The 13,984-nt window shown below is 48.4% G+C and overlaps 2 protein-coding genes across 9 annotated transcripts in view; both read left to right on the plus strand.

Moving 5' to 3' along the window:
- LOC140185139 (amyloid beta precursor like protein 2-like) overlaps positions 1 to 2,861 on the plus strand; it is a 156,677-nt gene extending 153,816 nt beyond the window's left edge. For 4 of the 5 annotated variants that reach the window (XM_072238501.1, XM_072238505.1, XM_072238504.1 and 1 more), the window contains one exon: positions 2,122 to 2,861. In XM_072238501.1, the coding sequence (XP_072094602.1) occupies positions 2,122 to 2,223 (102 nt within the window). In that variant the 3' untranslated portion in view covers positions 2,224 to 2,861. The remainder of the gene's footprint in view (positions 1 to 2,121) is intronic. The other variant, XM_072238506.1, reaches the window with a different exon arrangement.
- A 7,284-nt stretch (positions 2,862 to 10,145) lies between these two features.
- The window catches only part of LOC140185138 (suppressor of tumorigenicity 14 protein homolog), a 141,055-nt gene continuing 137,216 nt past the window's right edge, over positions 10,146 to 13,984 (plus strand). For all 4 annotated transcript variants that reach the window (XM_072238500.1, XM_072238497.1, XM_072238498.1 and 1 more), the window contains exon 1: positions 10,146 to 10,224. In XM_072238500.1, the coding sequence (XP_072094601.1) occupies positions 10,186 to 10,224 (39 nt within the window). In that variant the 5' untranslated portion in view covers positions 10,146 to 10,185. The remainder of the gene's footprint in view (positions 10,225 to 13,984) is intronic.

Genomic DNA, 13,984 nt, shown 5'->3' on the forward strand with positions numbered 1-13,984 from the left:
TCTTTCCAAGTTCTCTTTATCTTGTGGTTTCCATTGCTTTGGATTCAATTCATTGACTATCTTGACTCTCACACTCAGAAACTGTTTTGTGACCTTTCTAATCCGTTGATTTATTTTTGTCGTTCTCTGCCTGTATCTATATTATCTTCCCCATCTCTGCATTACTGAGGATTAATTTTAATTTAATCACTGTTTTGGACATTTATACTATAATTTTGGACCTGTAAATTTCTGTCTTTATTTTATTACCTATTGATTTCTATTTTTGTATTTTTCACATTTGTATTTTTCATCTCTTGAAATTTCAGGAGACAAGCTAAAACATTTGGGCTTTTTATTAATCATGAGGTTCTGCAGATGATGAAAATTTTGAGCAACACACAAAATGCTGGAGGAACTCAGCAGTCAGGCAGCATCTATGGAGGGGAATAGGCAATTGGTGTTTTGGATCAAGACCCCTCATCAGGACCCTCCCTAGATACCGCCTGATGTGCTGAGTTCCCCCAGCATTTTGTATGTGTTGGGTTTTGTATTATCTTTCAACTTCATGGAGCAGCTCACAGTTTTACTCTTTTCAGTCACTGTTTCAAAACATTGTTTATTCTAAAATTTGATTGAAGGTTTATTATTCCTCAGCATTTTAGTAAGTTTGCAGTATTTTTTGGTTGGGTTGAGTTGTTTCCCGATCTTGGCAATTGACTTGCAAACGTTTTGTCACCATACAAGAAGCCATCAGCACACTGTTAATTTTTTAATTGGGTTACCCCCCCCCAAATAAAAGAAGAAACTTTTAAAGCATATTTTATCACTATCTATTCAGGCTGTAGAAATCATACCTTTATCTACATTAAATTTAATTAAGTAATTTGTGCTTTCAGATATTTTATTAGTCGTAATTGTTTAACAAATCAGTACGTGGTCATTCAGTTGGGCAAATGCATGTGATAAGCTCTAATGGACAAACCAAATAAGTACAAGTCCTTGTAAGCCAAAAAAACTCATGATTTTTTTCCAGGAGCTAAATTAAAATTAAAAGTGTACTGTGATAAGTTTAGAGGCTCTTCTGATACTTTCATCTGTCATGACCCATTTGGTGGGCCAAGGAAATGCAAATTGCATTCATTTCAGATAAGTGTGAAGTGTTGTATTTTGGGAAGTTAAGTCAGGGTTGAACTTTTGCAGTGAACAGCAGAGCCCTGTGGTGTCTTATAGAAATGTACTAAGGATACAGGTGCATATTTCCCCAATAGTGATGTCACAGGTAGACAGGGTGGTGAAGAAGGCAGCTGGCACCCTGGCCTTCATCTTTCAGGACACTGCATATAAGCGTTAAAACATAAAATTGTCATGCAAGATGTGGGTGAGGCTGCATTTGAAGTGTTGTGTGAGGTTTTGGTCACCCTGTTATAGGAAGGTCGTGATTCAGCGAGAAAGAGTGCAAAGAAGATTTAAGAGAATGTTGCCAAGACTCATATGAGTTTATAGGGAGAGGTATGGAAGGCTAGGTCTTTATTTCTTTGAGCACAGGAGACTGCCAGATGACCTCATAGAGGTGTATAAAGTCTTAAAGTCTATTTCCCAGGGAAAGGAAATCCAAAACTAGAGGGCATAGATTTAAGATGAACGGGAGAGATTTAAGAGCAACCGGGGGGCAATTTTTTCACGCAGATAGTGGTCTGTTTATGGAATAAGCTGCCAGAAGAAGTGGTTGAGGCAGGTACAATAACATTTAAAAAATATTTGGACAGTTACATGGATAGGAAAGATTTAGAAGGTTAAGAGCCAAGTGCAGACAAAAGGGTCCAGCTTAGATGGGCAGCTTGGTCACCATGGATTAGTTGGGCTGCTGGGCCTGTTCCCATGCTGTATTACTCAGGCAATTTCATTCATGAATTAGCTTGTAACTGTGTTCATCTCAACAAAAATATTGGATATGATCCCATGTTGATTAAGCTCCAAAATGAGTGGTACCTGTATGTTTCTCAGTTCACCCACAATCATTTTATAAAGTTTGGCCTCTTCCAGAATTCAGCAAAGAAACTTGGAGGGAGGAGGTTCAGGTGGAGGGAGAGGCAGGAGAGACTGTGTTTTTGTTTTAAACAAAATACTTTGATTTTACAGGTTGATCCCATGTTGACCCCAGAAGAACGTCACTTGAACAAGATGCAAAACCATGGGTATGAAAACCCAACCTACAAGTATCTGGAGCAGATGCAGATCTAATGCTAGATGCTAAATTGAGCCAAACATAGCACACTCAGCCAATCTTCCAACTACTGAATTAGAAATCTGCATTTCACATATGAGATTTTGAGTGTAAAACTCTTCCTACTGTAGATTGTAAGATTCCCATTCTTTTAAATGGGTTTGAAATGTACTACGCAATATATACGATGTATAATCTTAAAATCTATTACCTGATGAGAATACAGTGATATAGTTGTTTCCTTTTTTAAAATTTATTTTAAATCTGTTTTATTTTGTGTGTCACAAAGATCTATATATAGAGACTGTAGATTTCTACTTAATGGAGCACCGTATATGAAGAGGATTTGTACTGATTTATTTCATGGAACCTATAAAATTTTCTGCTGTAAACTACATTTAAATGGGTAGCATTGTAATAGGCAGTTGAAACTGGAGGTGAAAATTCAGTTTCTCATCGTGTACCAGTGTGTTAGTGAAGTTGTGTTTCAGTCTAGGCATTTACTGAGGTTCTGGTAACCTGTGGTCTGTTTCCCCTGCACATTCCTCATTTGTCTAGACAGACTATGCAGATTTTTCAGTTGTATTACTGTGTTAGATTTAGTTTGCAAAGTAACTAAATGCAAACTCATCAATAAACACTACATTCACATGTCTAGAGTTTTTGTTATCCTCTATTTGAAGACTTTGGTTCTGTTGCAGCAGTGTTGGAGGAGAAACCAATACAGTTGCTTGGATGTTTATTAATATATTCTCTTCCCAACTACAATTTCTGGGAGTTTTTAGGATCCAATAGCAAGAGACTAAAAGCATTAACTTTTTAATAGGGAGAATATTAATTTTGAGCAAACACTTCTGTGTAATACAAAAATAGGTGATGGTGTCAATGAAGATGTCAGTAGGAAGAAGGTTGCTAAGGAGCCACCAGAGAAAATTAATAACAAAGTAATGGCTGTACTGTTATTTGTTTATAAAAATGTTTTTGATAGAACATAAACAACAGGAATTCTGCAGATGCTGGAAATTCAAGCAACACACATCAAGGTTGCTGGTGAACGCAGCAGGCCAGGCAGCATCTCTAGGAAGAGGTACAGTCGACGTTTCAGGCTGAGACCCTTCGTCAGGACTAACTGAAGGAAGAGTGAGTAAGAGATTTGAAAGTGGGAGGGGGAGATCCAAAATGATAGGAGAAGACAGGAGGGGGAGGGATGGAGCCAAGAGCTGGACAGGTGATTGGCAAAAGGGATATGAGAGGATCATGGGACAGGAGGCCGAGGGAGAAGGAAAAGGGGGGGGGGGACCCAGAGGATGGGCAAGGGGTATAGTCAGAGAGACAGAGGGAGAAAAAGGAGAGAGAGAAAAAGAATGTGTGTATAAAAATAAATAATGGATGGGGTACGAGGAGGAGGTGGGGCATTAGTGGAAGTTAGAGAAGTCAATGTTCATGCCATCAGGTTGGAGGCTCTTGCCCTCCATCCCACCACTAAGCACATCTTTCCCTCCCCCCCTCTCTCTGCATTCCGCAGGGATCGCTCCCTACACAACTCCCTTGTCCATTCGTCCCCCCATCCCTCCCTACTGATCTCCCTCCTGGCACTTATCCGTGTAAGCGGAACAAGTGCTACACATGCCCTTACACTTCCTCCCTTACCACCATTCAGGGCCCCAGACAGTCCTTCCAGGTGAGGTGACACTTCACCTGTGAGTCGACTGGGGTGATATACTGCGTCCGGTGCTCCCGATGTGGCCTTCTATATATTGGCGAGACCCGACACAGACTGGGAGACCGTTTTGCTGAACACCTACGTTCTGTCTGCCAGAGAAAGCAGGATCTCCCAGTGGCCACACATTTTAATTCCACATCCCATTCCCATTCTGACATGTCTATCCACAGCCTCCTCTACTGTAAAGATGAAGCCACACTCAGGTTGGAGGAACAACACCTTATATTCCGTCTGGGTAGCCTCCAACCTGATGGCATGAACATTGACTTCTCTAACTTCCGCTAAGGCCCCACCTCCCCCTCATACCCCATCTGTTACTTATTTTTATACACACGTTCTTTCTCTCACTCTCCTTTTTCTCCCTCTGTCTCTCTGAATATACCCCTTGCCCATCCTCTGGGTTCCCCCCCCCACCTTGTCTTTCTTCCCGGACCTCCTGTCTCATGATCCTCTCATATCCCTTTTGCCAATCACCTGTCCAGCTCTTGGCTCCATCCCTCCCCCTCCTGTCTTCTCCTATCATTTTGGATCTCCCCCTCCCTCTCCCCCTCCCACTTTCAAATCCCTTACTCACTCTTCCTTCAGTTAGTCCTGACGAAGGGTCTCGGCCTGAAACGTCGACTGTACCTCTTCATAGAGATGCTGCCTGGCCTGCTGCGTTCACCAGCAACTTTGATGTGTGTTGCTTGATAGAACATAATTGGCATGGTTCAGATTCAAATTTATCACATGTACATCTGAACATACAGTAAAATATGATATTTTTGTTAACACACACAAGGTTTTGCTGGGGCAGCCCACAGATGTTGCCACACATTCTGGTGCCAACATAGCATGTCCACAATATTCAGCAGAACATGAACAGCAGCAACAACAAAACAAAACAGCAACAGCAAAACAAGCCCATTTCCCACCCACTCTCACACACACAGGCCTGCAAACCTCAGGACAGGCTGCTTCTGGGCCTCCAGTTCTTATTCATGGAAACTTACAGACATCAGGTATCCAACCTTCTGTCATTGGCTCAGACTCGCAGACATCAGGCCTCTCACCTCTTGTTAAGGCAACCTAGGGAATTTGATCTTTAGGCCTCTACCTCCTAACTCGCCAAGTTCTGGACTTTGACCTTCAGCTTTGCCCTCTGGACTTGACCATCTGGGTATTGACCCCAGGATTCTCCGGTTAGAAATTTGCAGATGTCACCAAAATTGGCGGTGTAATGGAATGATATTGATCAACTGGGAAAGTGGGCCAAGGAATGACAGATGGAATTTAAATCAGCCAAGTGTGAAGTGCTGCTGCATTTTGGGAAGTTAAACTAGGGCAGGATGTACACGGTAGATGCCAGGGCCCTGGAGTGTGTTGCAGAACCATCAGACTGAATTACATGGTTCCCTGAAAGTGACAACACATGTAAACAGAAGACACTTGGCATGCTGGCCTCCACCGCACTGAGTACAAGATTTGGAACATAATTTTACAACCCTTCAAGATGTTGAAGAGACCACAGTTGGAGTACTGTATGCAGTTCTAATCATGTAAGGATCTCAAACTAATGCAGAAGAGATTCATAAGGATGATATTGAGACATCAGTGCGTCCCTGGAGGGGATTGTGAAGGACAGTCCCAGCACATGGAATGACAAGGCATGTTTGAAATAGTCAGTACAGATGTGTGTGTGGGATATCATATCTGATGAGTCTCTTAGAGGTTTTTGAAGAGGGAACCAAAATAAGAGATGAGGGCAGGGTGTAAATAAGGACTTCAACAATGCCTTTGACTGGGTTCCACATGGTAGACCAGTCTGACAACTGGGACCTTTGTTGATTATTACTTATAAATCATTCAGATGATAATGTACAAGGCATGGTTAGGAAGTTTGCAGATGATATTTAAATAAGCGATGTGGACTGTAAAGAAAGTTAATAAAAGTTAAATAACCTGATCAGCGAGTTAAATGAGCTAATGAATGGCAAAGAGAAAATCTGGAGATGTTGAAAATCCAGACCAACACACAAAATGCTGGAGAAACTCAGCAGGCAAGGCCAGGCAACATCTATGGAAAAGATGTTCCCCCCCCAACCCACCCTCTCCTCCTTCCCCCCACCTACCCTCTTACCCCCACCCACCCAACCTCCCACTCTTCACCCCTCCCCAACACCCACCCTCACCACTTCTACCCCACCCACCCTCTCCCCTGTTCCCTCAACTACCCCCTTTCCCCACCAACCCTCTTCCCCCCACACTCCCCCTCAACCAACCACACACCCTCTCCCCAGTTCCCCACACCCACTATCTCCCCCTTCCCCCACTCACCCTCTCCCCCCTTCCGCCACACCCACCCTCTCCCCTTCCCTCCTCTACCCCACCCACCCTCTCCCCATTTCCCGCTTCTGCCCCACCCACACTCCCCCTGAACACATCACCCCCCTCTCCCCACTTCCCCCCACCCACCCTCTCCTTTCCTTCACCCTTTCCCGACCCCCTCCTTTCCCCTCTTCCCTCACCCCCTCTTACCTCACCCTCTCCTTTCCCCACCCTCTTCCCCCACCCCTCCTTTCCCCTCTTTCCCCACCCCCTCCTTTCCCCTCTTCCCCCACCCTCTCCTTTCCCATCTTCCCCCACCCTCTCCTTTCCCCTCTTCCCCCACCCTCTCCTTTCCTTCACCCTCTCCTTTTCCCACCCTCTCCTTTTCCCACCCTCTCCTTTCCCCACCCTCTCCTTTCCTTCACCCTCTCCTTTCGCCCACCCTTTCCCCACCCCCTCCTTTCCCCTCTTCCCCCACCCTCTCCTTTCCCCTCTTCCCCCACCCTCTCCTTTCCCCTCTTCCCCCACCCTCTCCTTTCCTTCACCCTCTCCTTTTCCCACCCTCTCCTTTCCCCACCCTCTCCTTTCCTTCACCCTCTCCTTTCGCCCACCCTTTCCCCACCCCCTCCTTTCCCCTCTTCCCCCACCCTCTCCTTTCCCATCTTCCCCCACCCTCTCCTTTCCCCTCTTCCCCCACCCTCTCCTTTCCCCTCTTCCCCCACCCCTCCTTTCCTTCACCCTCTCCTTTTCCCACCCTCTCCTTTCCTTCACCCTCTCCTTTTCCCACCCTCTCCTTTCCCCACCCTCTCCTTTCCTTCACCCTCTCCTTTCGCCCACCCTTTCCCGACCCCCTCCTTTCCCCTCTTACCTCACCCTCTCCTTTCCCCGCTTCCCCCACCCCTCCTTTCCCCTCTTCCCCCACCCCTCCTTTCTCCTCTTCCCCCACCCCTCCTTTCCCCTCTTCCCCCACCCCTCCTTTCCCCTCTTCCCCCACCCCTCCTTTCTCCTCTTCCCCCACCCTCCTTTCTCCTCTTCCCCCACCCTCCTTTCTCCTCTTCCCCCACCCTCCTTTCTCCTCTTTCCCCACCCTCTCCTTTCCCCTCTTCCCCACCCTCTCCTTTCCCCTCTTCCCCCACCCTCTCCTTCCCCACCTTCCCCACCCTCTCCTTCCCCTTCTTGCCCCACCTCTCCTTCCCCTCTTCTCCCACCCTCTCCTTTCCCCTACCCTCTTCTTCCCCCTCTTCCCCCACCCTCTCCTTTCCCCTACTCTCTTCCCCCTACCCTCTTCTTCCCCCACTTCCCCCTCTTCCCCCTACCCTCTTTTTCCCCCACTTCCCCCACCCTCTCCTTTGCCCCACCGTCTCCTTTCCCCTCTTCCCCCACCCTCCTTTCTCCTCTTTCCCCACACTCTCCTTTCCCCGCCCACTCCTTTCCCCTCTTCCCCACCCTCTCCTTTCCCCTCTTCCCCACCCTCTCCTTCCCCCACCCTCTCCTTTCCCCTCTTCCCCACCCTCTCCTTTCCCCTCTTCCCCACCCTCTCCTTTCCCCTCTTCCCCCACCCTCTCCTTTCCCCTCTTCCCCCACCTTTCCCCTCTTCCCCACCCTCTCCTTCCCCTTCTTGCCCCACCTCTCCTTCCCCACCTCTCCTTCCCCTCTTCTCCCACCCTCTCCTTTCCCCTACCCTCTTCTTCCCCCTCTTCCCCCACCCTCTCCTTTCCCCTACTCTCTTCCCCCTACCCTCTTCTTCCCCCACTTCCCCCACTTCCCCCTACCCTCTTTTCCCCCCACTTCCCCCACCCTCTTTTCCCCCCACTTCCCCCACCCTCTTTTCCCCCCACTTCCCCCACCCTCTTTTCCCCCCACTTCCCCCACCCTCTCCTTTGCCCCACCGTCTCCTTTCCCCTCTTCCCCCACCCTCTCCTTCCCCATCTTCCCCACCCTCTCCTTCCCCTTCTTGCCCCACCTCTCCTTCCCCTTCTTCCCCCACCCTCTCCTTCCCCCTCTTCCCCCACCCTCTCCTTCCCCTTCTTCCCCCACCCTCTCCTTTCCCCTCTTCTCCCACCCTCTCTTTTCCCCTCTTCTCCCACCCTCTCCTTCAGCCTCTATCCCCACCCTCTTCTTCCCCCTCTTCCCCTACCCTCTCCCTTCCCCCCTTCCCCCACCCTCTCCTTCGCCCTCTTCCACCACCCTCTCCTTTCCCCACTTTCCCCACCCTCTCCTTTCTCCTCTTCCCCTTTCCCCTCTTCCACCACCCTTCCTATACCCTCTTCCCCTTTCCTTTCCCTCCTTCCCCCTCTCCTTTCCCCTCTTCCTCCACCCTCTCCTTCCCCCAGCCCCTCCCCTCCCCGAACAACTCTCCTCCCCCAACCACTCCTTTCCCCCCTCCAACAACCACTCCTTTCTCCCCCACTGCTCACTTCCCCTCTTACCCCCCACCTCTCACTTCCCCTCTTACCCCCCACCTCTCACTTCCCATCTTACCCCACCACCTCTCACTTCCCATCTTACCCACCCCCGATCACTTCCCCTCTTACCCCCCACCTCTCACTTCCCCTCTTACCCCACCACCTCTCACTTCCCTTCTTACCCCACCACCTCTCACTTCCCCTCTTACCCCACCACCTCTCACTTCCCCTCTTACCCCCGATCACTTCCCCTCTTACCCCCCACCTCTCACTTCCCATCCTAGCCCTGGTCACTTCCCATCTTACCTCCACCACCTCTTACTTCCCCTCTTACCCCCCCACTACCTCTCAATTCCCCTCAGCCCCCCCACCTCTCACTTCCCCTCTTAGCCCCCACTACCTCTCACTACCCCTCTTACGCCCCCACCACCTCTCACTTCCCATCTTACCCCCCACTTCTCACTTCCCCTCTTACCCCCCACCTCTCACTTCCCCTCTCACCCCCCACCTCTCACTTCCCCCTTACCCCCTACCTCTCACTTCCCTCTCACCCCCACCTCTCACTTCCCTCTCACCCCCACCTCTCACTTCCCTCTCACCCCCCACTTCCCCTCTTACCCCCACCCCTCACTTCCCCTCTTACCCCCACCCCTCACTTCCCCTCTTACCCCACCTCTCACTTCCCTTCTTACTTCCCCTCTTACCCCACCTCTCACTTCCCCTCTTACCCCACCTCTCACTTCCCCTCTTACCCCCACCTCTCACTTCCCCTCTTACCCCCACCTCTCACTTCCCTTCTTACCCCTCCACCTCTCACTTCCCCTCTCAACCCCACCTCTCACTTCCCCCTCACCCCCCACCTCTCACTTCCCCTCACCCCCCACCTCTCACTTCCCCTCACCCCCCACCTCTCACTTCCCCTCACCCCCCACCTCTCACTTCCCCTCTCACCCCCCACCTCTCACTTCCCCTCTCACCCCCCACCTCTCACTTCCCCTCTCACCCCCCACCTCTCACTTCCCCTCTCACCCCCCACCTCTCACTTCCCCTCTCACCCCCCCACCTCTCACTTCCCCTCTCACCCCCCCACCTCTCACTTCCCCCTTACCCCCCACCTCTCACTTCCCTCTCACTCCCACCTCTCACTTCCCTCTCACCCCCCACCCCTCACTTCCCTCTCACCCCCCGCCCCTCACTTCCCTCTCACCCCCCACCCCTCACTTCCCCTCTTACCCCCCGCCTCTCACTTCCCCTCTTACCCCCCGCCTCGCACTTCCCCTCTCACCTCCCGCCTCGCACTTCCCCTCTTACCCCCGATCACTTCCCCTCTTACCCCCCCGATCACTTCCTCTCTTACCCCCCCCGATCACTTCCTCTCTTACCCCCCCCCGATCACTTCCCATCTTACCCCCCCCCCCCCACCACCTCTCACCTGACCAGGTGAGTCAGGCGGGGCGGTAGATTTTTCTGTCACGTGATGCACGCTGGCGAACCGGTGAGCACGGTATCAAATCGGAGCAATCGAGAGAGTGTCGGACACCACCATGAGGAACTCTGGGCTCATGTACGACCCTAAAAAAGAGGTAAGTGGAGAATGTCCTTTCCTTCCCACTCCCTCTCCCCAACGAACCCCTCAACTTTTCTTCGTTCTCCTCCTTTCTTGATTGCTTGGAAAATATATGTAAAATGAGGGAAATGTTTTCTTCCTTCTCGTCCTCCAACCGCCTTTCCTCTCACCACCTCTCCCTTCCCTCATGTTTCTCCCGTTTTCGCTGCCCTTTTCATTTTCCTTGGGTTAATGATCAACTGAATCTTCGGTCTTGACTGCAATGGGTGTTTGAGATTTTGAGAATATTCGGACAGGGTGTGGTGCAGGTTCTCTTCAGGCTAAAGATATTTTTAGAGCCAATTGATTCTTTTGTTAATGTAAATTGTGGAATAGTAGTTTAATTGGACCTTGGAGTCTGTGTGGTTGGCTTTTTTTGTTATCTTTTATCTTTGTTGAGTGTAGTAAAAGTACTTCCAAGATGATCTCGGTTTTAAACACTTCCTCATTATTCTCGGGGATTTCGTATTGAACCATTTTACCACCAGCTGGCCAGAAATAGATGGCAGGTGGCAGTGACTCGGAAATGGGACACTGGTCAGAAGAAACAGGGTGGACCTTGTGGACAGATCGTGAGAGCCTGAAACTTAGAATGGGTTTGGCACTATTTACTCAACAAATGAGGAAGGATGCAGTTTCTGAAAATTTCGAAATTTCACAAGTTTATGTTAACAGTACAATGTCTTCAATCAAATAATTCTCAACTATTTCCTCTGTGGTTTGAATACTTAAATGATGGAGCATCTTATCCACTTGAAGTCAGATCTCCGAAGCAGTGTTTCATCTGTAATTTTAAAACATTTCTGTGATGTACATACATAAAATGAACATAGTATTTATAAACATTAATTAGAACCTTGCACTAATTGGGGTCCTGAACTATGGCCCCTTTATAGGTGTGGAACCCAATGTGGCATTCTGCTTCAAAGTTCAACGTTTTATGCTCTTCTGCACACCACTGTTGTAGCGCATGGTTGTTTGAGTTACTGTCACCTTCCTGTCAGCTTCAACTAGTCTGGCTATACTCCTCTACTCTTTCTCATGGTCTTTGCCCACAGATGTGCTGCTCACTGGATGTTTTTTTATTGTGCCATTCTCTGTAAACTCTAAAGAGTTGTGTTTGAAAATCCCAGGAGATCAACCGTTTCTGAGGTATTCTGACCACCCCATTTGGCACCAACAATCATCTCATGGTCAAAGTCACTTAAATCACTTTTCTTCACCATTCTAATGCTTGGTATGAACAAAAACTGAACCTTTTTCTTGTAATGTTTAATGGCGGTTAGCAGACCAACATAAGGTGCGTAACACTGAGCATCATTCAAGCACACCAGATAGTTTTCTTCCTGAAAGCTTTCCACCACTATCCCTTTCACATTTCATAGTACATAGAGGGTATGGTGGGTTCTGTAAAGTGCTGAGTTGTGTTCACAACTTTTTGCAATTTCTTGTGGTCTTGGGAAGAACAGTTGCTGTACCAAGCCATGGCTGAGAAGGAAAGTCAAAGTCATACGAGCCCAGGGTATTACAGGAAAGATGCTAACATGGATAGAGCAGTGGCCAATTGACCAAGGAGCAAAAAGTGGGATCAAAGGTAGCCTTTTTTGATTGGTTGTGGGTTACTAGTGGTGTTTCATAGGGGTCAGTGTTAGGACTACTTTTTACGTTTTATATTAATGATTTGAATGATGGAATTGATGACTTTGTGGCCATGTTAGCGAACAATACAAAGATGGGTGGAGGGGCAGGTAGTGTTGGGGAAGCAGGGAGTCTGCAGAAGGGCCTAGATTAGGAGAATGGGCAAAGAAGTGGCAGTGTCGGGAAGTGTGTGGTCATGTACTTTGGTAGGAGATTTAAAAACATGGACTATGTTCTAAATGGGAAGAAAATTCAAAAATCTGAGATGCAAAGGATCTTGGGAGTCATTGTGCAGGATTTCCAAAAGGCTAACTGGCAGGTTAGTCAGTGGTGAAGAAGGCAAATGCAATGTTGGGATTCATTTCGAAAGGATTAGAAAGGACAAGAGCAAGGATGTAATGCTGAAGCTCTATAAGACATTGGTGATGCCTCACCCGGAGTATTGTGAGCAGTTTTGGGCACCTTATCCAAGGAAGAATGTGCTGACATTAGAGAGGGTTCAAAAGAGGTTCACGAAAATGATTCCAGAATGGAAAGGCTAGTCATCTGAGAAGTGTTTCATGGCTCTGGCCTGGACTTGCAGGAATTTAGAAGAATTGGTGGGGGGGGGGGGGGGTGGTGTGAGGGTCTCATTGAAACCTGTCGGATGTTGAAAGGCCTAGATAGAGTGGATGTGGAGAGGATGTTCCTATAGTGGGGGAGTCTAGGACAGGAGGGCACAGCCTCGGAATAGAGGGATGTCTATTTAGAACAAAGATGTGAAAAAATCTCTTTAGCCACAGGGTGGTGAATCTGTGGAATTCATTGCCACAGATAGCAATACTGGCCAATAAATGAGTACATTTAAAGCAGAGGTTGATAAGTTCTTGATTAATCAGGATGTCAAAGATTACAGGGAGAAGGCAGAAGAATGTGGTCGAGAGGGATAATAAATCAGCCATGATGAAATGGCAGAACAGGCTCAATGGGCCGAATGACCTAATTTTGCTCATGTGTCTTATGGCCATCAGCTTACCGTTATTGCAATCCTTCTCATCAGCTCCGTCTCCACACTCATGCACCAGGTTACACTTCTGTACCTCAGGAATGCCCTTGCCATTCGAGCACTTCATCTCATCAGGCTCACACTCTGAAAAACACAAGTTCAACACTGTAGCTGACAAAACTGCTGCCTTCTCCTTCCTGGGATCCCTCAAGAGAGTGGGGTACATGGGGGAACCGAGATGTTTTCTGGCCGGGTTGGTGATTTTGTAGTACTGGTGTGGGGAGAGGGGGAAGTGAACACAACAGGACCAGACCTGGGGGTGGGGAGGGGAGGGGAGTGGGCTGGGGATGTGTACCCATGAGACAACTCGAGGGGTGTGGAGAAAGGAAAGGTGCTTGGGGAGGATGAGGCAAGAGGGTTTATAAGCAGCAGGGAAACAAATGGTGGGGCGAATCGGGAAGGGATCAAGGATAAGAGAGTAGAAGGTCAGTGCCACAGCAGAAATGGTTGAAGCCAGAGGGCACAACTTCAGGATAGAGTGATGTCTATTTAGAATGGAGACATGGAGGAATTTCTTTTGCCAGAGAGTGGTGAATCTGTGAAATTCGTTGTCACAGGCAGCTGTAGAGGCCAGGTCATTCGGTGTATTTAAGATGGAGATTGGTAAATTCTTGAAAGTTTACGAGGAGAAGGCAGGAGATTGGGGCTGAGGGGGGAGATGGATCAACTATGATCAAATCGCAGAGCAGACTCAATGGGCCAAATTGTCTAATTCTGCTCCCATGTCTTATTGGTCTTGTGTCTTACAGGTAGAAATGGAGAGAGTGTTGCCTTTTTAGTAAGGGAAGACAACAGTAGTGTTTAGTGAGGATATTCTTGAGGGATCATCTAAGGAGGCTACTTAGGTAGAACTTAGAAACAAGAAGATGATGGTCACCTTTGTAGGACTATTATAGATCTCCAACAGCCAGCAGGATCAGATGTGTTGAATTCTGCTTGGAAAGGAGCAGTAATGGAGCAGTTAGGAACGAAGCAGGCTAAGTATTTGAAGTGGCAATCAGGGAGCACTTTGGGTCCAGTGACTACAATTCTATGAATTGTAAAATAGTTATTG

The sequence above is a fragment of the Mobula birostris genome, chromosome 20 (assembly GCF_030028105.1).
Source record: "Mobula birostris isolate sMobBir1 chromosome 20, sMobBir1.hap1, whole genome shotgun sequence".
NCBI classification, from domain to species: domain Eukaryota; kingdom Metazoa; phylum Chordata; class Chondrichthyes; order Myliobatiformes; family Myliobatidae; genus Mobula; species Mobula birostris.